Here is a 27,284-nt window from a genome sequence, read left to right on the forward strand (position 1 = left end):
TACAACCAGAAAAGACAGGTCATCTCAACACATACTGCTCTCTCTATTTCTCTCAAAATGTCTGAAATTGTTAATTATTTACTATTTTTCAGTGCATTCTGGGCATTTGGGAAGGTCTCCTGAGGTTATCTTTTAAAAACGCTTCTAAACGCAAACACGGCTAAACGCGGTATGGAAACGCGGCTAAACTGACTTTTTTTAACCTACATTTTTCCAGAAGTCAGTTTCCATCGTTCAGAAGAGTTTTCCAAACGCCCCGTGTACATGAGCCCGAAACACTAACTTCGACCATAAAATCCCATTACCCTTCCAAAGTTGGGAGGTGTACTTCTGGGTGTCATCTTATATAATGAGACCTTTACAATTTTATTTAGGATAGGGATATACTTTACATTTACTATCTAGCTTGTTTATTATGCAGTTATTGCTTTTTTTTTTTCTTTTATGTCTTTTAGTTTTAGAAACCACTAATGTCTGCTTGCAATTTAGCTTTTCCTTTTCCACGTCATATTCTGCAAAAATGTCGAACAGAAAGCAGATTAGCTACTGCCATTCAGAAGGGTAAATGTATGGGGTTTGCCACGCATGGTGCTGCACTTTCAGTCTGGGCTTTGGACGTTCGGCAAGGTGGCTGGAAATGATTCACAACTATGGAGCCTGTTTCACTCCTATGGGGCTCATTAGTGTTAGTATTATGTTTAAAACAACACTGTAGATAGTCTCTCAGAGACGAAAAAAATGGGTTAGAAAGAATTTTGTTCAGCAAATAAAGCTCTGGAAAGTTGACTTTTTTGCATTTGTGTGACAAATGCAAACAGAGGAACAAGCAAGTTGAATTTGGCTGTAAGAATACATGTACGTTGGAACGCGTACTCTACTGGCAGCAGAAAAACGCTAAATGCCACAAAAACGCGTGCAAACGCAGTACCACATTTACTGCTTGGATGTTTATTTCAGTGGCCACTGAAATGAATAAATGCCCAGGAACTAAACGTGGCTAACGCTTAGGCACGTTTACACATTTGGCGATTTTTGCCCAAAACGTTCCACTCCTGAATGCCATTCTTCTGCGTTCAGTTGAGGGATGTCTAACTGCCCCCTAAATTCTGTTGCTGATAAACTCTGGTAAAAGCCTGTGTGCACATGGACACGTCGGCTTTTATGGAGTTGAGTTCAGGGGCTTTGGCAAAAAATAAACGCCAAAAGCTCCTAAACTCACATGTATGAGCAGCAGTGTGCATGAGGCCCAAAACATGTTCAAACAAAGACCAAATTCATGTCACATGAACAAGTGTTTTGATTCCTCGTTGCTTTTTTATATTCAGTCTTTTATTTATGATGGTTCATAGTACCATTATTCATAATAGCCTCCAAACTTGCTGTGACTTTTTTCCAAGGCTGTTACATTTTAAGCTACTCCTATCTCCTTGGGAACCCTTCTGGAGCCCTTTGTGTCTCCCCCGTCAGCCCTTTTGTTAACACCCAATAGGGAGCGAAATGCGTTGAAAAGGAAGTGAGTAGGGAGTCTTTGTAGCTGATGACAGTAAGTTGTACACAGGAGATCAGCGATGTGCGGCTGTATTTCAAGAATGTTATTGCCAGACCAGTTTTAAGTATCAGACAGTCTAACCCAACTTTTGAACCATTTGACTCATTTTTTCAAAAAACAAGTGCCAACTAGTAGTTACCTATAGCCAACACCAAGTGTCTGCCTGAAGATGAGTACAGAAACATTTGTGTCCTCATAAGGATGGCTGACATTTATATTCTAACTGATATTTTTACCAGGAGGTGGAAGATTTACTTGCCCATTGGACCATCTTCCTGGCTTTACCCTGACATAGTTGAAGAACCAATGTGGTGCACAACAGACAAGGATTTGCTCACTTTTCCGAATTGGAAATAAAATGTACAGCCGTCGGTGTGCAAAGTCTGTACTGTGTGCTGGAAGTCCATCCCAGTTTACCCTTCCACCATTATTGCAGATGTTTGGATCTGCCGCTTTCTCATACCCCACTTTGGCCGCTCTTAGTAATGGACTTTCTGATAAGTAGACCTTCTCTCCATCTTCCAGCCTCAAAATTAAATTATGTTAACGATCTTTAATAACAACTGATCGGTCTGCAGCTTGTCATTTGTGGCTGGTCGTTTAGTACCCCAAATCACGGTTTTCTAGAAGTAGTTTTTTGGCAGTGGCTTAGGGCATCATGAATGTTATGGAAAATGTAGGCCGAAAGAGGCAACATGTTCAGTATTTCTGAAAGAGCAAGTTCTGTTTTTAAATAGAGGCTTTTTGAGATGTGACAAATGTTTATAAAGGCTAAGCTGATCACACAGATTGTAGAGCCATGCTGAGCAGGAAAGACAGTGTAGGTGTGCCTTGTGAAGGACATTGAGATATTGTCAAGGATGTTCAAGGTGAGCTTGAGAAAATGTAGTACAAGTTTAGATTGCCTATTTATATACAGCATATATATATATACATACACACACACATATGTAGAGATGGGTCTCCGCACACACGTGTAGGGGTATTGGCATGGGTGCAATCCATGGAGAAAGTATGTAGAATATGCAACAAACAGGCAGTAGGTGCACTCAAGGGAACTTACAGCGGGAGGAATTTTCCAACGTGGTTTAATCAATGTCAGTGTTTCAGCGAGACCAAAACACTTACAGCAGGAGGAATTTTCCAATGTGCTTTAATCAAGGTAAGTCCCCTTGAGTGCACCTACCACCTGTTGCTATATTATATATATATATATATATATATATATATATATATATATATATACATACACACACACACGCACGCACGCGCGCGCACACACACACACACACACACACATTATGAATAGATGGCTATACTAGGGCTTTAGGGAGACCCTGACCCCACATCTATGCGGTCGTGCGGGACGCATTTTGCGTGGGCACGAGAGCCCATTCATTTGAATAATTTCCCATGCCCGTGACACGCAGGGAAATAAGTCCCTGCACTTCTTTGCAAAACGCAGCCAGCATGGGAACCTCGGTTCCCAGTACGGTTGCATTTTCCAGTGCGGGCGGCGTGCTATTAGAACTAATGGCACCCGCCCGCGGGTCCGCATTTCTCTTTGCGGGTGGTGCGGCTGCACAGATTTTCGTGCGGATCCGCAGTGGCACCACCCGCACAGATGTGAACCTAGGGTGATTGTCAGCATAGCCACTCTATAAGAGGAAGTACAGCAGGCATCAATTTGGATGGAAGATTCTGCTGAAAAGAATCTTCATAAAAAGCAACAGCAATATAAGAAGTATGTCAATTATTCTGTGACATATATACTTTGTCTTTGAGGAATTAATAATATATTTCATCGCAGTGTCCTTAGCACCTTGTTGGTTACAGTTTTGACTCCTTGGCCATTGTGCTGCCCATGGTCAATACCCAGCCGCCTTTTACATGCAAAAAGGCCTGACAAATCCCCAGCTAATTGCAGACGCATTCGAAATCGCGGTCCTGGTCTTTGCTCTTTCAAAGACAAATTGTGAGTAGTTAGCATCCAAAAGGCATAGACACAGCCATGTTGTGAACTCAACTAGTATTACTAACAATACACCCTATCTGTTTACTAGAAACCATGATCACCGACAGGCTCCTTTATAAAAATGGCTGCCTAGGCAAAGAGGATAGGTGCTCTGTTATGTGATGTATTGTGCTTTCAAGTGTTGCCGTTTGCGCTTTTGTCTTGTGAGTCCGAATGAATGCTGGTGTACCAATGTCTCGCTGGCCTGTTTGCGTGTTAATATTGGGAGCTATCCATCACCCAGCACTGAGTATATTGATCCGATGCCTCCCCTAAATCTGACATCATACTACCTGTAGGTGGCGCCACCCTGCTTTTCTCTTTTCATCTTGGGGTGGCCCTGCTTGGTTGCACCACTTGTGTTTTTTCCATTGTTGCTGGGAATACAGACCCAACCAGTGCTGCCTTAAGAACCGTGCCTTCTGGGGACATCAGCGAGGGTGCGTTCTTGTGGAGGGGGGGGGGGGGGAAAGTACATTTTTTATAATGTAAGCTGTCTAATGCACAGGTTTCTGTACAGAATCAACAACCTGTCAGATTTAAGGCTGCTCTATGAATAAACTTTGAGATGAACTTGAAAACTGAGTTTTTATTGTCTTGTCAAGTACTTGTCATGTCTACACTCGCTAGGGAATGTAGATGCCATCACTCACTGCCATGCTGCTGTCCATAACATCATACCTGCCTACTTTCTACAAGCCTATAAACAAAGTCTCTTAGGAGCCAGCAAAGGAAACCCAAACAAAGCCTGCGTGTAAATAAATGCAGAGGTCTCCGCTACATGCATAAGGAAATGTACACTGTGCTGGATCCACATGCCACATTCTGGATCACTTTGCAAAGTTTGGGCTCTTCTCTGATCTTACAGTCATATATATTTACCTCCAAATAGAATTGTTTAACAGGCACTGGGATTTTAGTCGATGGTCAAACAATCAAATGCAAAGATGTTTTCGAACAAGCTTTCTGTAATTGGTAAAGCAGCGCCTAAAACAAACAGGCCTCCCTCGATAGGTACACAGAAGTGACTCAAAGAGGGTTATTTACTAAAACTGGAGAGTGCAAAATCAGGTGCAGCTCTGCATAGAAACCAATCAGCTTCCAGGTTTTATTGCCAAAGCTTAAAGTGGAGTTCCACTCACACTGTCAAAAAATAAAAGTCAGCAGCTACAAAAACTGTAGCTGCTGACTTTTAAAAAACACACACTCATCTGTCCCTCGGTCCTGCAGTGTGTCCCCCGCAGCCCGTTTTACCAGCCGTCTTCTCTCCCTGGGTGCCGGCATCTTCAGTGTGGGCACCTGGCTGTGACGGCTTGCGGGTTCACAGCCGGGTACCTACTGTGCATGCACGAGAAGCGCTGCGCTTCCTGTATGGTCCTGTAGTCTTCTGGAACCTGTCACATGTCCCAGTCCCAAAAGACTACAGGGAGGAAGGGAGGACATCTTCCGATCGCCTAGGCCAGTGGTCGGCAAGCCGCAGCTCGCGAGCCACATGCGGCTCTTTACACGCTTTAATGCGGCTCTTGTGTGCCGGGCGCCCGCTCCCCTCCCTCCTCTCGGGCGGCAGGGACTCTGCAGCGTGATCCAAAAAAAAAACAGCCAGGGCAGCGCGCTCAAATGCAATGATTGGCCAGTCTCGCTGCCACTCACATCCTGATAGCCAGTGATTGGCTGTCAGGATGTGTGTAGGCGTGACGAACGTGAGAGGAGCTAGGCTCCTCTCACAGTCCGCCCTGAAGACCGGAACGGCGCAGGAACACGGCGAGAGGAACGCGCGGAGCAAAGGTAAGTGATTTGACACAGGGGGGACTTGGCTTACTACTTGCTACTTACTTACTACTACTATATGAGGGATGAATTACTATAGGGGGGATGAATTACTATAGGGGGGATGAATTACTATAGGGTGGATGAATTACTATAGGGTGGATGAATTACTATATGGGGGATGAATTACTATATGGGGGATGAATTACTATATGGGGCATGAATTACTATATGGGGGATGAATTACTATATGGGGGATGAATTACTATATGGGGGATGAATTACTATGGGGGATGAATTACTATATGGGGGATGAATTACTATGGGGGATGAATTACTATAAAAACGTATTGAAACTAAAAACAGTGTACCATCCTATGTATTTTCAGTTTTAAAAATGTGGCTCTCAAAATAAATTTCAATCGTGGTTTTGGCGAGATTTGGCTCAGTTGAAAAAAAAGGTTGCCCACCACTGGCCTAGGCGATCGGAGCAGAAGTGGGAGCGGGTACCTGTCAAATTCGGGTACTCGCTCCCCCCCCCAAAGGTGCCAATCCTTAATGGGGAGCGGGGGACCAGTCTTTAAAGCAGAAGATCCCCTTTTGGGTGGAGCTCCGCTTTAAATGAACAAGCTAAAGTTAGAAGCTAATTGGCTCCCACAGCTGCACCAGATTCTGAGTGCTCCAGTTTTAGTAAATTTGCCCAAAAGTATAGACATCACAAATGAACACCAAACCAGACAGTGAAAGAGTCCAAAATGCTTTTATTTTTTGCAATTCAGTCACGTAAAAAATATTCAGTGTGTTTCAGAGGCAACACCACTTCCCCGTCATCATGGCTTAGAATGATGGAATGAGGACTTGAATGGACCTAAAGCAAAACTAAAGTCTGCGAGACTTCTCTTTCTTTCAGTGGTCTGGCGGGGTGATTTACCCGCCTTTTTCTGGGTACTGGACTACAGCCATCTTCATTGGCTGGCGTGGAATGACATCACATGTGCAGGAGTTCAGTCATCCCGACACGCAGGATCTGTTCCGGAATGTAAACTGAACTTCACATCTCAGTGCCAGTTCACACTGTTGCTGTGCAGGATTCACAGCGATTCCTGTACGTTTCCTGCTCCGCATCACAATCGCACTCTGTTCATGCGAACACTGTGTTACCAGTTTTCATAGGGCTCTCCGCATAGGTATGACCTCCAGAAGAAAAGTTGCTGAAAAATACGAAAAACTAACTGCTGACTTTTAAAATACAGCCACTTACCTGTCCCTCGGTCCAGCGGTGTCCTCACCACTGCCGGTTTCACTGGCCGTCTTCTCTCCCTGGCGCCGGCATCTTTAGTGTGAGCACCCGGCTGTGACAGCTTGCGCCTTCACAGCCGGGTGCCCACTGTGCATGTGCGAGTAGCGCTGCACTTCCTGAATGGTCCTGTAGTCTTCTGGGACCTGTTACGTGTCCCAAAAGACTACAGGGAGGGAGGACAACTTCCGCTTCCGATCGCCCAGGTGCGAGAAGCGCTGCGCTTTGTAAATGGCCACATAGTCTTCTGGGACCTGTCACGTGTCCCAGAAGACTACAGGGAGGGAGGACAACTTCCGCTTCCGATCGCCTAGGTGCGAGAAGCGCTGCGCTTTGTAAATGGCCACATAGTCTTCTGGGATCTGTCACGTGTCCCAGAAGACTACCGGGAGGGAGGACAACTTCCGCTTCAGATCACCTAGGTGATCGAAGCGGAAGTGGGAGCGGGTACATGTCAAATTCGGGTACCCGCTCCCCACAGGTGCTAATCCTTAATGGGGAGCGTGGGACAAAGCATTAAAGCGGAACTTCCCCTTTCGGGTGGAACTCCGCTTTAAGCAGGTCTTCAAGAGTGGAAGCAGACTCTGGTAACAGGAGGACACGAACGTCAGCAACATCTTCATAAAAGGTCTGCTGAATCTGGATACTCCCACAACACTGTGCTGCTGCAGATCACAAGAACTAACAAGAACTAACAAGTTCGCTTTAAAGGAAAAGTTCACCTTTTGGACAAAAATAATAAGTGCACATTTTTTTGCTGGTAAACAAAATGTGCATTTATTATTTCTGTCCAAACGAGCCTGAAAAGAATTGCACCAGTGATCAGTAGATCACTGATGCCATGCAGGGGTCCTGCAGACCTGTCTGAATATCTGCTTGCTGCACGGGATGTACTGTCAAGCTGATATTCTGATAGGAATCTTCAATGAACTACCACAGCTCCGTGGCAGTTCATTGAAAACTACAAGCCCACAGCCACTAAGGTTGCTGGGACTTGTAAGCACTCATTCACTGAAGTCCCCGAACTAATGATGCGGATGTGTGGGTGGAGCCCCGCACAGCCGCGCTGTTTTCAAATCCGACAGTACGGGGAAACTTTATTATCTGTTAGAAGGAGGGGGGTTGTGGGTGCGGCTGCAGCTATGGGAACATGTTGCATGTTCCACCCTAAAAACATGTGGAACATGTGACATGTTCCCAAAGGTGAACTTATCCTTTAACGTCACTTGACCAATAACCCGACCAATGCAAGACTTGATTTCTCCACACGTTTCAATCTGATTGTACAATCTTCTTTAGCTCTACCAACAACTATGTAGTGCAAGGGCCTACCAGATTGGATAGATTCGGTAGGTCCCCCTGTTAAATAATTATGGTAAATCCAATGTTCATTGTACAAATAGTGTATGGTGATTCTTAAGTATATATAAATGTGAAAACCTGCGAACAATCCAAAAAAAACCCCTAAAAATTAAATAAAATTGAAAAGATGCTCACACCTACAGATACTCATAAAAAAAGTGCGAAAAACAGAAAACATAAAATTGTGCCGCGCTTCTCTTAAGGTTATCCTATGCTAAAAATAAAAAAAAAAATTCCAATGTGAAAAAAAATTCTAATAAAAATAAACAAAAAACGAATGAATGATAAAAGTCCATATCGTGATTCTTTCAATATATAATGATGATTTGTGCCATTCAAATCTTCCTTTTGACATATGCAATATGATCCTTAGGTATGTTTTTGCAGTTTACAGTACTCTTACCCGACCTCCCCGATGAGCACCTGTGTGATAAAATCCCACCTCTAGCCAAAATGTTTGATTTGTTTTGGATAGAACAAGAAGAGTTTGTTCCTGTTATGTTTTTATTTCCTCTATGCATCCTGCCCCAGTGACACCCTTCTGTTACGGTACGATACAGTGTCACCAGTGCAGGAAATAAGGAGATATCTCCATACTGGGAACAGCAAAAATGTTCTTCCTCCCTTCAGTATCCACACTACACTTTTTATACAGCTTCACATATGTCCACATCATGTATGACTGCTCCATGACATATATATTTATTATTATTATACAGTATTTATAAAGCGCCAATAGTTCGCTCAGCGCTGTACATTACAAAGGGGGACAGAACATGGACAGAACAATACCAATACAATGCAAAACATGAGGGGATCGAGGGCCCTGCTCTTTCCAGCTTACAATCTAGGAGGGAGGGGATGGTGGCACAGGAGGAGAAAGCTGTGGGGGATGGAGTGGTAAGAAGAGTGGAGGAGGTCGGCAAGTTAGCAGGGGGTGGGGTAGGCTTCCCTGAAGAGATGGGTTTTCAGGGTGCGCCTAAAAGAGAGGAGAGTAGGTGATAATCTGATGGGTTGGGGCAGGGAGTTCCAGAGGATGGGTGACACCCTGGAGAAGTCCTGGAGGCGGGCATGGGAGGAGGAGACCAGGGAACTAGAGAGAAGGAGGTCTTGTGAGGAGCGGAGTGTGCGTGTTGGGTGGTACTTGGATATTAGGTCAGTGATGTAGTTCGGGGCAGTGTGGTGGACAGCTTTGTACGTCAGCGATAGGATTTTGAATTTGATCCGTTGCGCAATCGGAAGCCAGTGGAGGGATTGGCAGAGGGGGGTGGTGGAGATGGAGCGGTTAGAAAGGTGAATGAGTCTGGCAGCCGTATTCAGGATCGACTGAAGCGGGGATAGCCAGCGGCGAGGCAGGCCAGTAAGGCCCTACAAGTGTGAAAACATTGAAAGTTGTATAGATATACAGTAACTATAAAAGCAGATGTTATGTGCAGGCTGTGCTGATTTTCTAGATTACCGCAACCCCTGAGCAAATCAGGATAGTTAAAGACCGCGTGTGTGTGTATGTGTGTCTCGATGCTGCAGGGCAACAACAAATGTGTTGGTACCAGACACAGATCTGAGCCTAAGGAAGGAAAATACAAACACAGGCATACCTCGGTTTACTAATTTCATTTGTTCTGCGGGACTTTTCGTATTGTGAAAAATTCATAAATTGAAACGCGGTTTCCCATAGAAATGCATTGAAAACCAATTAATCCGTTCCGGAGGTCAGAAAAAAGTCTTATCTGTTCAAAACTCTTTATAAAGTGCACTTTAAAGGCATAAATACTGTACAGGGACATAATAGAAAATTTTTTTTTATAAATGCATTGAAAACCAATTAATCCGTTTCGGAGGTCAGAAAAAAGTAAAAAAAAGTCTTATCTGTTTATTATTATTATTATACAGTATTTATATAGCGCTAAAAGGTTTGCTCAGCGCTGTACATTATAGTGGGGGACAGAACATGAGACAATACAGTAACAAAACAAAACACGAGGGGTGCGAGGGCCCTGCTCTTTCGAGCTTACAATCTAGGAGGGAGGGGATAGTGGTACAGGAGGAAGTGGCTGTGGGGGATGGAGAGGAGTGGAGGAGATCGGCTGTTAAGTGTTTAAAACTGTTTATAAAGTGCACTTTAAAGGCATAAATACTGTACAGGGACATGATTAAAAAAAAATCGTAAAAAATGTATTGAAAAGAAATTAATCCGTTCATATTGTGAAAACAACCGAGACATTATTTTCAATGGATTTTCATTCGTAAACTGAAAATTACATTAACCTAGGCGTTCGTAAACCGAGGTACGCCTGTACATTTTCATTATCACTTCTCAATTATAATTTAGATTTGACGTTCATTATTAACTTTTTTGGTTAATACAATACACAGTACATTGTTTATAGAAATTTGTACTGTGAAGAAGAAAAAGAGGGGTTTTGATTTAAAAAAAAAAAAAAAAAAAAAAGGACCTGTTCCTTTAAAAGTGACAGTTGGTATCTATATCCCCCAGCAGGCCCTGGGCTGGGCAGCTGCACTTCCCATGATCTTTGTACAAGTCCATGAATGCATCAACTTACTGCAAGAGCACACCACCATCTTGTGGTTAAATTGCAAAATGCAGCCCCTTTTGGTGGTACTGAACTACAAAAAATAGACCTAAAACAGTATTAAACCCCAAAAGAAACATTTATTATATTTCAGCGTACCAATTCCTAGATGTGATGGCTGCATTCGTTTTCTTTTTGGACTGACTTATTTTATTTTAATCTGGTGATCTGGCCACTATGTCTGTTCTTTTTTTTAAAAAGAACAATCTGCCTTCCAGATGTATCAGATTACTGGGTTGAGAAAAACCATATAATACTGGCAGGGGTTCTTACAATGATCAGCTTTTATTTATTCATGCAATATCTCTATTCTAAAAGGAAAACTGCAACTGATTATAAAGTCCTGAGAAATGGGGGTGATCAGCGCAAAAACTTCACAAAGTCCTGGGTTATCCTGGTGTAGGGTGATGGTGGTGCTATAGCTGTATGAGGAAGATAAGCGTGGGGGGCCCGTGTGGCACTAAGGGCAGGGCTTCCAGAAAGTACTGTAGCAGACTCTGTAGGATGAGAGAAGGAGAAGAAGCGCCTCTAAGTGCAGTATTTCACTTTATTCGGGTTAAAAGGTAGGAACACTCACATAGTTGAGGTAAATGATAGCATAAAAACCGTGTTATGGTGTAAACATCCGTGGGTGGGTATCCAGGGTGAAGAGTTGTCATCAGTGTGGGGTCTGGGGTAGTCAGCGTGGTGGCTGGAGGGGAACAGCTGTGGAGCCGACCGCGGTGCAGGTCCTCCCTCAGAGCCGGGTGGAACGCAGCGGCGGCGTGGCCGGGATGACGTCAGATACCCAAGGTGCACTGCGACGCGTTTCAGAGCATGCGCTGGCCGTGGAAGGCGGAAGTGCGCTCCTTTATTAAGCAGCTTTTTCTCTGGCCAGATGTGTGTCCTTTGAAGCATGAAAATACCCATTGTACTATATAACATGACACGATGTACTCCCAGACTCCAGCTGGGACAGTGTTTCCTCCCAGAACTCTGGAGGAGAATACACTCTGATGCATGGGCACACTCATTCTAGTGCCAGCCACAGACAACTGCCACTCTAGGGAGCTCTTCCTTATTAAAGCAGGCCTGCCAATACATCCTTAGACTTCCCCAGTGCTAGCCGTTGTGAGGTCTGGGGGGTTACTACAGGTTATAATTAAAGGTTTGTGAATACCTGACCATCACACCTATATCAGCTTGTTGGACATCCAGTTCTTAAACATGGAGTTTCAGCCTCCATGCATCTGGGAAGACTTTCCACAAGATCTTGGCGCGTGTCTGTGGGAACTCATTCAGCCAAGAGAACATTTGTGAGGTCAGATTGAGAAGGTCTGGCTCACAATCAGCATTTCAATTTATTTCAGAGGTGTTTAGTGGGGTTAGTGTCAGGATCTAAATAGGTCACTCCAGTTCCACTACACCAAACCCACCAAACCAGGGTTTATGGAGCTGCTTCGTACATGGGGCACAGTCCTGCTGAGACATACAAGGGCCTTCACCAAACCACAAGGTTGGAAGAGAACACATTTTTACAAACATCTTTGTATGCTGTAGCACTACCAAGAAACACTTGAACTCAATACTTTGAGAGGTGTACACACACATTTATTTTATTTGTTGCAGGTACTTTATACAGCGCTTTATTTATATATATACAGTCATGGCCGAAATTGTTGGCACCCTTGATATTTTTCCTGAAAATCAAGTATTTCACACAAAAAAGGTATTGCATTAACACATGTTTTGCTATACACATGTTTATTCCCTTTGTATGTATTGGAACAAATATAAAACAGAGGCAGAAAAGCAAATATGACATAATGTCACACAAAACCCCAAAAATGGGCTGGACAAAAGTATTGGCACCCTTAACTTAATATTTGGTTGCACACCCTTTGGAAAACATAACTGAAATCAGTCGCTTCCTATAACCATCAATAAGCTTCTGACACCTCTCACCCGGAATTTTGGACCACTCTTCCTTTGCAAACAGCTCCAGGTCTCTCTTATTGGAAGGACACCTTTTCCCAACAGCAATTTTAAGATCTCTCCACAGGTGTTCAATGGGATTTAGATCTGGGCTCATTGCTGGCCACTTCAGAACTCTCCAGCGCTTCTTTGCCATCCATTTCTGAGTGCTTTTTGACGTATGTTTGGGGTCATTGTCCTGCTGGAAGACCCAGGATCTTGGACGCAAACCCAGCTTTCTGACACTGGGCCCTACAGTGCGACCCAAAATCCTTTGGTAATCCTCAGATTTCATGATGCCTTGCACACAGTCAAGGCACCCAGTGCCAGAGGCAGCAAAACAACCCCAAAACATCATTGAACCTCCACCATATTTTACCGTAGGTACTGTGTTTTGTTCTTTGTAGGCCTCATTCCGTTTTCGGTAAACAGTAGAATGATGTGCTTTACCGAAAAGCTCTATCTTGGTCTCATCTGTCCACAAGACGTTTTCCCAGAAGGCTTTTGGCTTACTCAAGTACATTTTGGCAAACTGTAGTCTTGCTTTTTTATGTCTCTGTGTCAGCAGTGGGGTCCTCCTGGGTCTCCTGCCATAGCGTTTCATTTCATTTAAATGTCGACGGATAGTTCGCGCTGACACTGATGCTCCCTGAGCCTGCAGGACAGCTTGAATGTCTTTGGAACATGTTTGGGGCTGCTTATCCACCATCCGGACTATTCTGCGTTGCAATCTTTCATCAATTTTCCTCATCCGTCCACGACCAGGGAGATTAGCTACAGTGCCATGGGTTGCAAACTTCTTGATAATGTTGCGCACTGTGGACAAAGGCAAATCTAGTTCTCTGGAGATGGACTTGTAACCTTGAGATTGTTGATATTTTGCCACAATTTTGGTTCTCAGGTCCTCAGACAGTTCTCGTCTCCTCTTTCTGTTGTCCATGCTTAGTGTGGCACAGACAGACACACAATGCAAAGGTTAAGTGAACGTCTCTCCTTTTTATCTGCTTTCAGGTGTGATTTCTATATTGCCCACACCTGTTACTTGCCCCAGGTGAGTTTACAGGAGCATCACATGCTTGTAACATTCTTATTTATCCGCAGTTGTGAAAGGGTGCCAATACTTTTGTCCAGCCCATTTTTGGAGGTTTGTGTGACATTATGTCGAATTTGCTTTCTTTCCTCCCTTTTTTTGTTTTGTCCCAATACACACAAAGGGAATAAACATGTGTATAGCAAAACATGTGTTAATGCAATACGTTTCGTGAGAAATACATGATTTCCTGGAGAAATATCAAGGGTGCCAACAATTTCGGCCATGACTGTATATATATATATATATACACACGTACCTCGGTTTACAAATTTAATTCGTTCTGCGGGTCTTTTCGTATTGCGAAAAATTTGTAAACGGAAACGCTGTTTCCCGTAGGAATGCACTGAAAAACAATTCGTTCCGGAGGTCAGAAAATTTTTTTAAAAAAAAGGATTTTATCTGTTCAGAACTCTTTATAATGTGCACTTTAAAGGCATAAATACTGTACAGGGACATGATTAAAAAAAATTCAGAAATGCATTGAAACCCAATTATCCGTTCTAGAGGTCAGAAAAAAGTGTAAAAAAAAAGTCTTATCTGTTCAAAACTCTTTATAAAGTTCACTATAAAGGCATAAACACTGTACAGGGACATTATTTAAAAAAAGTTCATGAATGCATCGAAAACCAATTAATCCATTCGTATTGCGAACAAAATTCGTAAACCGAGCCATTATTTTCAGTGAATTTTCATTCGTAAACTGAGGTACGCCTTTATATTCGCATACAGATTTTCTTTAAAGCAGAACTCCAGTTATTTTTTTTTTTTGTACCATGCAGTGGGCGTATGTCCCCACTGCATGGATCAGCTGCTCGTTTTTCCTAGGGGTGAGGACAAGGCTCATACTCACCTGACCCGCCAATTCTACGGAACACCGGAACATTCGTAAATGCATTGAAAAACAACTAATCCGTTCCGGAGGTCAGATAAAAGTAAAAGAAAAAGTCTTTTATCTAATCAAAACTCTTTATAAAGTGCACTTTAAAGGCATAAATACTGTACAGAGACATGATAAATAAAAATTCGTAAAGGCATTGAAAACCAATTAATCCATTCCGAAGGTCAGAAAAAAGTAAAAAAAAAGTCTTATTTGTTCAAAACTCTTTATAAAGTGCACTGTAGAGGTATAGTACTATACAGGGACACGATTAAAAAAAAAATCGTAAATACATTGAAAACCAATTTATCCGTTCATATTGCGAAAAAAATTCGTAAACCGAGCCATTATTTTCAATAGATTTTCATTCATAAACCAAAAATTACGTTAACCGAGGTGTTCGTAAACCGAGGTATGCCTGTGTGTGTGTGTGTGTGTGTGTGTGTGTGTGTGTGTGTGTGTATATATATATATATATATATATATTTATTGTACACTCACATCAGGCCATAGAGTCCAAATTTGACCACAGATTGAATCTGGTAGAGGAAACCACAATAAATCACAGTCAATGGGAGTTTATCTTTGCAATAAAACAAACATAACACTTGCATTATGTATTCGGACAAGTATCTTTTACCTTAGATAACCGTATTTCCATGTAGGATTTCTGGCTTGCTATTACTAGTAAAGTTGAATCTGCCTCAATGGCAAAAGTAAAAGAAAATAAATTGTTCATATGGCCCATAGCAGCCAGTTAGATTCTCCCTTTCACATTTGTAGAGAAGTTTTACAAAATGTTTTTGGTTTCTAAAGGCACTACAATTTTGTTTTTTTGTTACCCGGAGCCTTGGTGTTTATTACATGTGAAAGCTTTGAGGATCACCCAAGGATTGTGTACCGAGCTGACTATCATCCATGTGCTGGGGAGACTGACCATTTGGAAACTCGGGCACTGCCCGAGGGCCCGGGGTCAGTAGGGGGCCCCACGAGATGCAAACGAACTCTCTTGCGCTCTATGACCCAACACGGGGTAGGTCGATGGAGTCAGGACTTGGAAGTTTCTACCACCAGTGCATATGGGGTTGTGCAGCTCCAAACAAGGCTAGGGAAGCCCGACCAATACTGTGAAGCAAAAACAAACAAAGAGCGCACCAACCTTGCTCTGATGAAGACGGTTCGTCCTTCGAAACGCGTCAGCTGTTCCCTGAGTGTCCACTCCTCTGATGGGACTCGCTCAGGCTGCTTTTATCCTTAGTCCCTTTGAGGACTTACATGCATGATACACTTCAGTGTTTGTGAGTATTATTCTGTAATTAATAAATTTTGGCTTACTGAGATAATGCGCAAGGTTGGTGCGCTCTTTATTTTCGCTTCACGCCCCATGAGATGCCCCTGGTACCGTTTTCATAGGCTTTTTTGAGTTTGGGCAAAGACACAGGGGCCCCATGATCCCCTATTGCCCGGGGGCCCCATGAGTTGTCAGTCCGCCCCTGTCCATGTGCCCTCCTGTATCTTGTCCCGTTGTTCCCCAATTTGTGGAGCTGCTGCTGTTTGTGTGTTTCTGTCTCGCCTACACGTCCTGTCTCTCCATCCTCAGGATTATGAAAGTAAACTGCTGGCCCTTCAGAAGCAAGTGGAGACCCGTTCACTGACTGCAGAGACCACCGAGGAAGAGGACGAGGAGGAAGAAGAAGGTAAACATCCCTGACAACCCTGATTGCATAGGATCATGTCAGCTGATTGTATGCAGTTATCTCTTATACAATGTTTAATACATTCACCTAAAATTTACAGCATCACAAGCCTTTGGTGCTCAGTGTAAGACAAAAGCTGGCCGTACACATACCGAATTTCATCCAATACTTGCTGAATCCATCAAATTTTGTTTCATGTGGTTCCTGTGAGCAGCACCCAGCTTAACCAAAATTAACTTTTGTAGAAGGAGTCAGGTGGGAACGTCCTCTGGTGAACAGCATCTGCGTCTGATCAGATGCAGCCACTGTTTGGGTATATTGACAGCCGCAGGTGCCGGCTGTCAGAATACAATAGCAGGAAGGGGAGATTTAGCATGGATAAGGGGAAATCAAGTGATTTCTTTGGTTTATGGATTGCCATGAAAGTGCACGATGACCTGTACACATGAAAAGAGGACTATATAAAGTATATAGTCATTGGAAACCTGATAATGATTCCTTTGGGGAATAAGAGCTTGAATGTGTTTTCCCCCTTTTGTTTGTTAAATAAACCGCTGAAAGCATCTGTTCAAAAAATACCTGTTGATCCTACTGGAAATCATTGTTCCAGCTATCTCTGTGGAGAACAGAACCCTCCTCATCAGAGACCTGCACAGCAGTGGGAACTACAGAACATCACGTGATAAGTAGGCAGCATTTTGCAGCCAGAAATTATTACTGCAAACTAACAAGGTGTATTTGCTGCTTTTCTCTGACTCAGGTGTCCTTTTATCATGCAGCGGTAAATGACCGCAGCTCAGTTCTCCGGCATTCTCAGAGAAGAGAGTTCTCCTCTGAATGCCTTTTTATGAAGCGGTGTAGATCACTTCTACGAATGAAGGGAGAAGCGATCTACAAATGCTTTGAATGCTGGAAAACGGCTGCTTTTACTATAATCTCGCGAGATTACAGCAAGAGATCAGTCAAACACAGTTTACTAAGCAGCGGGAAATTATCGCTGCTTCGTTTGCGGTTCCTCCTATTCTTCACCTCTGAGCTGGAGTATCTGGAGAGAGAACACAGATCACCAGTGAAGGGCTGACATCGCTCCTTCATACACTGGCCGTCTGTGTGCTGAGAAGATCAGTGGAGAATATGTTCTCCACCAATCACCTCTGTTTCCTATACCACTAATGATCGGAGATCAGCAATGATCCTCAGGATCGCCGCTGATCTCTGTTTCATAAAAGGACACCTCAAATAGTAAAATTCTACTTGCTGCAATTTGGATGATGTCTAAAGCGTAACTCAATGCAAAAAAAAAAAAAAAAAAGAAGTGATGTATTGCCTCTTACTAGTCCTTAGATGTGGTGGCTGCATTAGTTTTGCTATAGCAGGCTTCTTACCTTTCATTTTACCTGGTGATCCTGCCAGTAAAACAGTTCCTGCTATAGGGCGACAATGCCTTCTCACCATACTATATCTATGGAGGAGCTGTGTAGTCATCCTAGGACAGAATTAAAGGACACCTTTCCCTCTTCCCTTCTTCATACCAGAGGGAAGGGGTTCTGTTCTCGAAATATAGTTTGGAACAATAGCAGGAGGGGTGTAGAACAGGCAGAGACCACAGGAAGTTATCGGCTCAAAAGATTTCTCACTGGATCAACAGGTATTTTTGCATGTGACGTGGTGGATACATTACCTTTCCTTTTTTAGGTGTATTTTTCTCTTATTTTCACCTGGTGATCCTGCCAGTAACACACTTCCTGTCCTAGGAGGGTGACAATGCTCATTCACCATACCATATCAAGGAAAGGCAGCATTATCACTCCATTTGACAGAATGAAAGTGGTTCTAAAGGCTGAAGGTTGTTGTTGAACAAAGAGGCTGTTGTTCTTTAAAGCGATACTAAAGCTTCAGTTTTTATTAAAATAATAAACATGTTATACTTGTTTTGTACAGAGTAGCCCCGATCCTCCTCTTCTCGGGTCCCCTGCTGGCGCTCCTGGCTCCTCTCTCCTGCTGAGTGACTCCAGAGCAAGCTGCTTGCTTCCGAGCCACCAAACAGAGCGCCACTCGGTCAGCCCCCCCACTTCCTCCTTACTGGCTGTGATTGACAGCACCCACTGCTGTTTTTCAGCCAGTGGGGAAGGAGAGACTTGGGTGAGCTGCTGATCCAGTGCACATCACTGGATCGAGATCAGGCTCAGGCAGGTATTAGTGCGGCTGGGAGGGAGCTGTACACTGAAGGTTTTTTGCCTTCATGCATAGAATGAACCTTCAGCCTTTAGAACCACTTTAATTCTGTCTTGGAGTGATAATGCTGTTTTTCCTTGATATGGTATGGTGAATGAGCATTGTCACCCTCCTAGGACAGGAAGTGTGTTACTGGCAAGATCACCAGGTGAAAATAAAAGAGAAAAATACACCTAAAAAAGGTAAGCTAATGTATCCACCACGTCACATGCAAAAATACCTGTTGATCCAGTGAGAAATCTTTTGAGTCGATAACTTCCTGTGGTCTCTGCCTGTTCTACACCCCTCCTGCTATTGTTCCAAGCTATCTCCCTTGAGAACAGAACCCCTTACCTCTGGTATGAAGAAGGGAAGAGGGAAAGGTGTTCTTTAATTCTGTCCTAGGATGACTACACAGCTCCTCCATATAGTATGGTGAGAAGGCATTGTCGCCCTATAGCAGGAAGCGTTTTACTGGCAGGATCACCAGGTAAAATTAAAGGTAAGAAACCTTCTATAGCAAAACTAATGCAGCCACCACATCTAAGGACTTGTAAGAGGCAATACATCACTTTATTTTCTCTTTTTGCATTCAGTTACACTTTAGATAGCATCCAAATAGCAGCAAGTAGGATTTTACTATTTAAGTCAGAGAAAGGCAGCAAATACACCTTGTTAGTTTGCAGTAATAATTTCTGGCTGCAAAATGCTGCCTACTTATCACGTGATGTTCTGTAGTTCCCACTGTTGTGCAGGTCTCTGATGAGTGAAAATACCAAGTGACAATCTATTCATCGTTCTGTCTAAAGGAAGTCAGGTATTTGTAAGGACTAAGTGTGTCTAGTGTACCCGGTGCTCATGTTCTGTCCAGATATGTGCTCTATAATGTGTGCTAGTGTTGATAATACATTTGCCATCTCTTTCCATTTCAGTACCCTGGACACAGCACGAGTTTGAGCTGGCAGAGTGGGCATTTAAGAAATGGAAACACCATCAGTTCACGTCTTTAAGGGATCTGCTGTGGGGAAATGCCGTCTACCTGAAAGAAGCCAATGCAATTAGCGTAGAACTGAAGAAGAAGGTAACAAACTGTTCTGATTGGTTGCTGTGAGCTACGGAGTCCTGTTGATCCTGGGGTTTGGATGGCATTTAGTTTAAAGTGATACTAAAGGTTCTTTTTTTTTTTTGTTTTGTAAAATAGCAAACTTGTTATATTGACCTGCTGTGCGGAATGATTTTGCACAGAGCAGCCTGGATCCTCCTCTTCTTGGGTCCCCTGCAGGCTCTCCTGGCTCCTCCTTTCTGTCTGGGCCCCCAAGGCAAGCAGCTTGCTATGGGGGCACCCAAGTAAGCGTGTTCCCAAGCCGCTGCTTCATGTGTTCATTCCCACTCGGACCCACTGCTCGGCATCTCCCCCTCTCTCTCCTCATTGGCTGACTGGCTGTTATTGACAGCAGCTGGAGCCCGTTGCTCCCATTTGCTGTCTCAGCCAATGAGGAGGCAGAGACCTGGGACAGACGAGGCTGTCATACACATCGCTGGATCGCGATGAGACTCGGGTAAGTATTGAGGGGGCTGGGGGCACTGTTGCACACAGAAGGTTTTTTTACCTTCATGAATAGAATGCTCTCTCTCTATCCATTCAGTCGTGTCTGACTTTTGGCGATTTCATGGGCCGTCACTCTCCACACTTTCCGGTCTTGCATCTTTCTTATTAGCTGATACATGCTTAGGCCAGTGTTTAATTTCTATAACCTCCAACCAGCGTGTTTTCGGCCTTCCTCTTTTTCTCCCCCCACTGACCATACCAAGTAATGTTGCCTTCTCTAAGGAATCAGATCGTATCACATGCCCAAAATAAGTCAGCTGTAATTTGACTATCTTCCCTTCTAAAGTTATTCCTGGTTTAACTCGCTCTAAAACCTCTCTGCTGGTAATCTTTGCTGTCCGGGGTATCCTCTATAGCCTTCTCCAGCACCATAATTCCAATGCATCAATCTTCTTTCTATCAGCTCTTTTCATAACCCAGCTTTCACACCCATATAGAATGCACAAAGGTAAAATACCAACCACTTCAAAACTGAATTCTAGGAATTCAGCTACTTTGTAAAGTCACACGATGAGTTAAAATCAGTGAAGTGCATGACACCTCGGGGGCTTCACTCTATTATATCTGCCAGCTTTATAATACTCCTTGAAGATAGCTATCATTGTAGTTCTGTGAGAGCAATGCTGATGTGAGCCATGCATACTATGCAACAGGAAAGTCGCTGCAGCTACTATGCCCACCCCTCCCCTCCTCTTTCCCATTCACAGAAGCCTTGGTATTATGTGAACACATTCAGAAAACACAAAGGCTTCTCTGAATGGGCCTGGAAAACAAGGAACAGAGGATGCAGCAGCCTTGAGCATTACCTTTGTGAGAGCTTTATTTTATGAACAGAATGCTCACAAACCACTCATCAACAAAGGCATATCAATGTTCACAATGCACTCAAGGTTACCTGGTCTCCTACGCAAGTCACAACCACAGGAGGACCATCCAAAAGGCTTGATGAATTTTGAGGGGGGGTCCCCCCCTCTTTCTCAGCGCCTGCCCCCTGTTCATACAATAAAGCTGTCACAGAGGTAATGCTCAAGGCTGGTGAACCCTCTGTTCATTGTTTTCCAGGACCTTTCCTGGGTTCTCCAGTCCTTAGAGGGCAGCAAGGACCTGAGTTCCATCACTTGCCGGCGCACTGCTCTTGAGTGCAGGAGATTGTTCATCTTTGTTCTCTGAATGGGCGGCAGAGGGGAGGGGTAGGCAATTCTGCTCTGTGTGCCTTTCTGCTCTCATATTCCTGGCAGAGAAATAATTCTGTCAGATATAAATAACAGAGATAAGCCCAGGAGATGTCCTGCAGCTCCTTGGACTTGACTCATAGTGTGCCTTCAGGTTTTACAAAGTGGCTGAAGTCCTGGAATTCAGCTTTAAAACTGAACCCTAGCCAGGAGGAATAAAAGCATATTACGAAGTTACTAGCTTACCTTTTGCAAAAATGCTTTTCCTTTCCTGGGTTTTCCTCTAGTTCTTCTACCCCTAACCGGTCACTTATACCGCCTGTTTATTGTATTCTGTATTATTATATTCTTCAATGGAGAAATAGCTTCTGCTCTCGTTTTTTCCTCCAGTCATGGGCCACCAACAAAGATTGATTGGCAGCTGTGATAATAACTGTTCTCTAGTTAGTAAAGCACTTTCCCTCATAGTCAGTGCATTCCCATGGAACCATGGTAAATGTAGTTCCTATTTGCCTCTAGGAAGTACGTCAGATATGATGTGTGCCGCCTGCTTAGATTCCCTCACTCAGGCACAGTACGTTTTTCTAAAGGATTCAATGTCACTCGAGAGAAAAACATTTACAAGTCAACACAACAGTTATTTTGTATTGGGACTTTGCAGGCATTTCAACCTCTTGTGTCCACGTGTTGGAGGTTAGCCAACATGATTTCACCTGTCAGTAGCACTTTCTTCAGGCGAGAAAAGGAACAGGAGGCGCCAAGCTAAGTGCAGTATGTTACAGTAATGTTTAATTCGTAGGAATAAAAACACTCACAAGAACAAGAATTAAAATAAGCTCATGTGTGTTAGGATGTGAGACCACTCCATTCCGTCCTGTAGGGTACCACCGGTATGTCACGATGACAGCAGGATGGCGCCTCCTGTTCCTTTTCTCTCCTGATCTTTGTACACAGAGCTGATCCTGCTCCATAGGACGGCTGCCACTATACTACGCCTACCCTAGAGACTCCTTCATAGACTTTATTCACCTTTTATGTATACTATATACCGTAGTTTTCGCCATATAAGACGCTCCGGAATATAAGACGCACCCAATTTTAAAGGAGGAAAATCTAGAAAAAAAAGATTCTGAACCCAATACTGTAGTAAAATATTTTATATCAACTGTATAAATTTAACAGCAGTTTAAGAACAATTTTATGCCAACCATGTAAAAAAAAACAAGACGACAAACATACCGGTACGTTTTGTCTTTTTGTTTAATACATCATCCACCATTGCCCCCACTCATCACGTAATGTCCACCATTGCCCCCACTCATCACGTAATGTCCACCATTGCCCCCACTCATCACGTAATGTCCACCATTGCCCCCACTCATCACGTAATGTCCACCATTGCCCCCACTCATCACGTAATGTCCACCATTGCCCCCACTCATCACGTAATGTCCACCATTGCCCCCACTCATCACTGTAAAGTCCACCATTGCCCCCCACTCGTCATCACCATCACTGTTCCAGTGCAACATTGCCCCCACATTAGTAATAATAGCCAGTAACATTGCCCCCACATTAGTAATAATAGCCAGTAACATTGCCCCCAACATAGTAATAATAGCCAGTAACATTGCCCCCAACATAGTAATAATAGCCAGTAACATTGCATTGCCCCGCTCCTTACCTGTTGTTGTAGATCCACGCTATGGTAGGATCCACGAGCAGAGGGGGTGATGACGTCAGCGCGCACCGCCGGGTGTACTAAGATGGCCGACCGCTCCAGAGATAGGCCAAAGCCGCGGCCTTTCCTACGGCCGTGGCCGCGCCTCATGGATTCTCTCTCTATTCGTCGTATAAGACGCACCAACTTTTCCCCCCCCCCCCAGTTTTGGGGAAGAAAAAGTGCGTCTTATACGGCGAAAAATACGGTATGCTATATGTGTCTATCATATGCAACAACTATATAAGCCTGAGCAGAAGTATATATGTGACATTTTTGACCTTTTTATTGGCTTTTTTATGCCTCCGAGCACCAGATTTTCCTCCACTTTCATTCTGTAGCACTTTCTTGAAGTCCAACTCTCTATAACATGCTATTTGGGCTCCTAGTTCCCTTTGGAAAGGGTGACCTAGTCCCAGATTCTATAAGTTGGTAGTATATCTGTCTTAGCCTGCTGTATATTTCACCTTGGGCCCCCACACAGTTTTCTGAGTAGGACGATCGGTGCTCCAACACCCTTATCATACTAAGATTGGCGTCTGTGGACCTTGCTGAGTAAGACATTTCGGGTCTCCTTGGGGAATGATGGTGGTGCACAGTGTGATGTGTGTTTTATCAGTTGTGTGTCTGTGATCCATTGGGTTCTGTCTGTACTTTCTCATTTCCCTTGAAGAAAATAATTCGAAACGTGTCAACTTATGAGAAATTGCTACCCAAATTGTACTGTGAACGCTAGATGTTTTCAATGCTTTTGTATCATCTGACAAATAAAATTTGTATTTTATGTATAATCAGTAGTAGAAGTCCCAATCCTAAATCACTGTTGTGTTGTCTATGCTATTTTAGGGATGTTGGCGTTTTTGGATATGAGTGTAGACACTTACTGATGTCTTACATTTCTAAATCAAAAAGTAGGGTTTTTTTGTATAAAACATTTAAAAGCAATATTATTGAGCATTGAGAAAGACGCTAATGGTCAACAGTGTCCAGAACTCTGGAGTTCAGCATTAATTGGGCATAGCAGGTCAAAAGGGTGGGCACTGGAACACCAGGTGCAGTTTAGTCAATTGAAATGGCTTTTAAGAGGCGTGTTCAGCTGTTTTAATTCAATATCCCTGTTGATATTGTTTGCCTTGTTTGTACCCTCTTTTTCTAAGAGAAGGTTCACCATCTTGCTTTCTGTTTCCACAGGTCCAGTTTCAGTTTGTGCTTCTGACAGACACTCTGTATTCCCCTCTACCTCCGGAGCTCCTTCCACCTGAGGCTGATAAACTTGTAGAGGACCAGCCCTTTCCACGCACAGTGGTTGCTGTAGAGGTGCAGGACCTGAAAAATGGGGCCACTCACTACTGGTCACTGGAGAAACTTAGGTAAGTCTGCTTGTATGGTGAGTCAGCAGTACCTACCTCTAATATTTGATGTCTTGTCAAGCTACATTAGGGCTTATGATAATGTAGGAAAATCGAAAAAGAATTCTCCTGCGCTCCAAGACTCAGACAGGTGGCACAAGATGGAACCAGGCCTGGGGAGAACGAACACCACTGCATAAAGGGCTGTGCAGCTCCAAACCAAGGCTGGGGAAGCCCAATCAGCACTGTAAAATGAAATAAAAAACAAGAAGCGCACCAGCCTTGCGCATTACCTCAGCGACCAAAATTTATTACTTGTAAAAAACATACTCACAAACAGCGAATAAAATCAGGCATGTAAGTCCTCTCAGGGACTTGAAGATAACATGAGTCCCATCGGGGGAATAGGTGTTCAGTACAGCTGACGCGTTTCAAAGGGAGTCCCTTCTTCCTCAGAGCTAACTGAACCATAAGTGCACCCTCCTATATATACCCATATCTCTGGACTAAAAATAAGCCCTCCCTACCCGGGTTGGGCAGTCTCAGGGTAGTAGGAGGGGCCAAAATCTCATAAACTAACCATCAATATTTACAATGCCATTAGAGAGAGATATAACATATAAATTATAAAATGAATAAAATACATAGAGAACATAAAAAACCTATATAAAATATATATCTTAGAAATATATATATATAAAAAAAAAAAAAAAAACACATATATTGCATACGCCACTTGGTGTGCATCTAATCCCTCAATTTGACTATGACACCCAAGGAGATAATGGTCTTCCACAGTTATGAAACATTGTCATGTTCCGTGTTGCATTAGTGAACAATGTGTCCCATGGATACTTCATCCAGAGGACTTGTCATAACGCTGGATGGAAATATAGCGATCGATGTGACAATAATCATAGATTCTTAATACAGATTGTTAATCACCGGATATTTTGATGGTTAAGTGTCCATAGTGTCACAACCCCATGTATATATATATGTCCAACCATATAGTCAAATCCACCCACACTCAGACCTTCAACCCAGAGCTGTGTGTTTTTTGTATTTTCTACTACCAGGCAGCTGCATGCGTTTCATGATCAGATAATGAAGAGGATTAGATCAGAGCTCTTAGATCCACATGTATATACATTTACACACTCACAGACGTATACATCCACACTCCCACCTTCAATCCTGATGCTGTGTATATTTTATATATATAACTAAATATCACCAGGCAGCTGCATGCGTTTCCCGATCCATTGATGAAGGGGATTTGTAGTCAGCTGCATAGGGAGGACATGAACTTCCCTCATTGCTTGCTGGTTTACCCTGTGGAACGCACGCTACTGCTCCATGCTCCTAACTGCGCATGCGTGAACCTAACATGCGCATGTGCAGAAGAAAAAAAAAAAAAAAAAAAAAAACAGGGGGGCAAATGTATCCTTATAGTATGAAGCAGTGAGAGGAACAATTATTACTAACAGGGCTAATACTAAATAACCATATTCCTTACACTCAGAACATTCCTGTTGATAACAGTATATGTAATGCTGAATACAGAGAATATATAAAAATTATATATATATATATATATATATATACATACTTCAAATACATTCAATACATTAGATACATCAAATGTATTTGAATCGCAACCTAAAATTGGGGTGGAACAGTAGAGATCGCTAATTGTATTCGTACTTTCTGGTGACTAAATAAGAGTATGAATCTCCAGGTCATCATTTAAACCTCTAGGGGACAAGGTACCCAATGTGAAGATCCAAAAACTTTCTCTTCTACAGAGTTCTTGGTATCTCCTCCCACTATCTAAGTCCTTTGTGATTGCTTCTATTCCAAAGACTTTCAGTCCATCGTAGTTGCTCTGATGTGTTTCTTTGAAATGACGAGGGACTGAATATTTATCTTTTGCCAATTTTATATTACTTTTGTGCTCACTAATACGTGTCCTAAGACACCGTGAGGTGCGGCCTACATACAGTAGGCCACAGGGGCAAATTAAGCCATAAATGACAAAAGAAGTCCCACAGTTAATAAACTGTTTAATGGAAAATCTCCTGCCGTCTGTGCTCAAAAAATCTTTTTTCCCGGCATCGGAAAAAAGATTTTTTGAGCACAGACGGCAGGAGATTTCTTTTGTCATTTAGATAGTGGGATAGGACTTAGATAGTGGGAGGAGATACCAAGAACTCTGTAGAAGAGAAAGTTTTTGGATCTTCACATTGGGTACCTTGTCCCCTAGAGGTTTAAATGATGACCTGGAGATTCATACTCTTATTTAGTCACCAGAAAGTACGAATACAATTAGCGATCTCTACTGTTCCACCCCAATTTTAGGTTGCGATTCAAATACATTTGATGTATCTAATGTATTGAATGTATTTGAAGTATGTATATATATATATATATATATATAATTTTTATATATTCTCTGTATTCAGCATTACATATACTGTTATCAACAGGAATGTTCTGAGTGTAAGGAATATGGTTATTTAGTATTAGCCCTGTTAGTAATAATTGTTCCTCTCACTGCTTCATACTATAAGGATACATTTGCCCCCCTGTTTTTTTTTTTTTTTTTTTTTTTCTTCTGCACATGCGCATGTTAGGTTCACGCATGCGCAGTTAGGAGCATGGAGCAGTAGCGTGCGTTCCACAGGGTAAACCAGCAAGCAATGAGGGAAGTTCATGTCCTCCCTATGCAGCTGACTACAAATCCCCTTCATCAATGGATCGGGAAACGCATGCAGCTGCCTGGTGATATTTAGTTATATATATAAAATATACACAGCATCAGGATTGAAGGTGGGAGTGTGGATGTATACGTCTGTGAGTGTGTAAATGTATATACATGTGGATCTAAGAGCTCTGATCTAATCCTCTTCATTATCTGATCATGAAACGCATGCAGCTGCCTGGTAGTAGAAAATACAAAAAACACACAGCTCTGGGTTGAAGGTCTGAGTGTGGGTGGATTTGACTATATGGTT

At 43.0% G+C, this 27,284-nt stretch overlaps 1 protein-coding gene across 1 annotated transcript in view; it reads left to right on the forward strand.

Annotated features, from left to right (window-relative positions):
• The window catches only part of KIF1B (kinesin family member 1B), a gene marked incomplete at its 5' end in the record, with an annotated part of 216,621 nt that overhangs the window by 117,848 nt on the left and 71,489 nt on the right, over window positions 1-27,284 (forward strand). Inside the window, 3 exons of the mRNA XM_089659005.1 lie at window positions 16,107-16,203; window positions 19,350-19,498; window positions 24,110-24,288. Of these exons, the coding sequence (XP_089515131.1) occupies window positions 16,107-16,203; window positions 19,350-19,498; window positions 24,110-24,288 (425 nt within the window). The remainder of the gene's footprint in view (window positions 1-16,106; window positions 16,204-19,349; window positions 19,499-24,109; window positions 24,289-27,284) is intronic.

Source organism: Staurois parvus, unplaced genomic scaffold (assembly GCF_062004578.1).
Source record: "Staurois parvus isolate SC_StPar_1 unplaced genomic scaffold, SC_StPar_1.0 ptg001122l, whole genome shotgun sequence".
In the NCBI taxonomy this organism is placed as follows: domain Eukaryota; kingdom Metazoa; phylum Chordata; class Amphibia; order Anura; family Ranidae; genus Staurois; species Staurois parvus.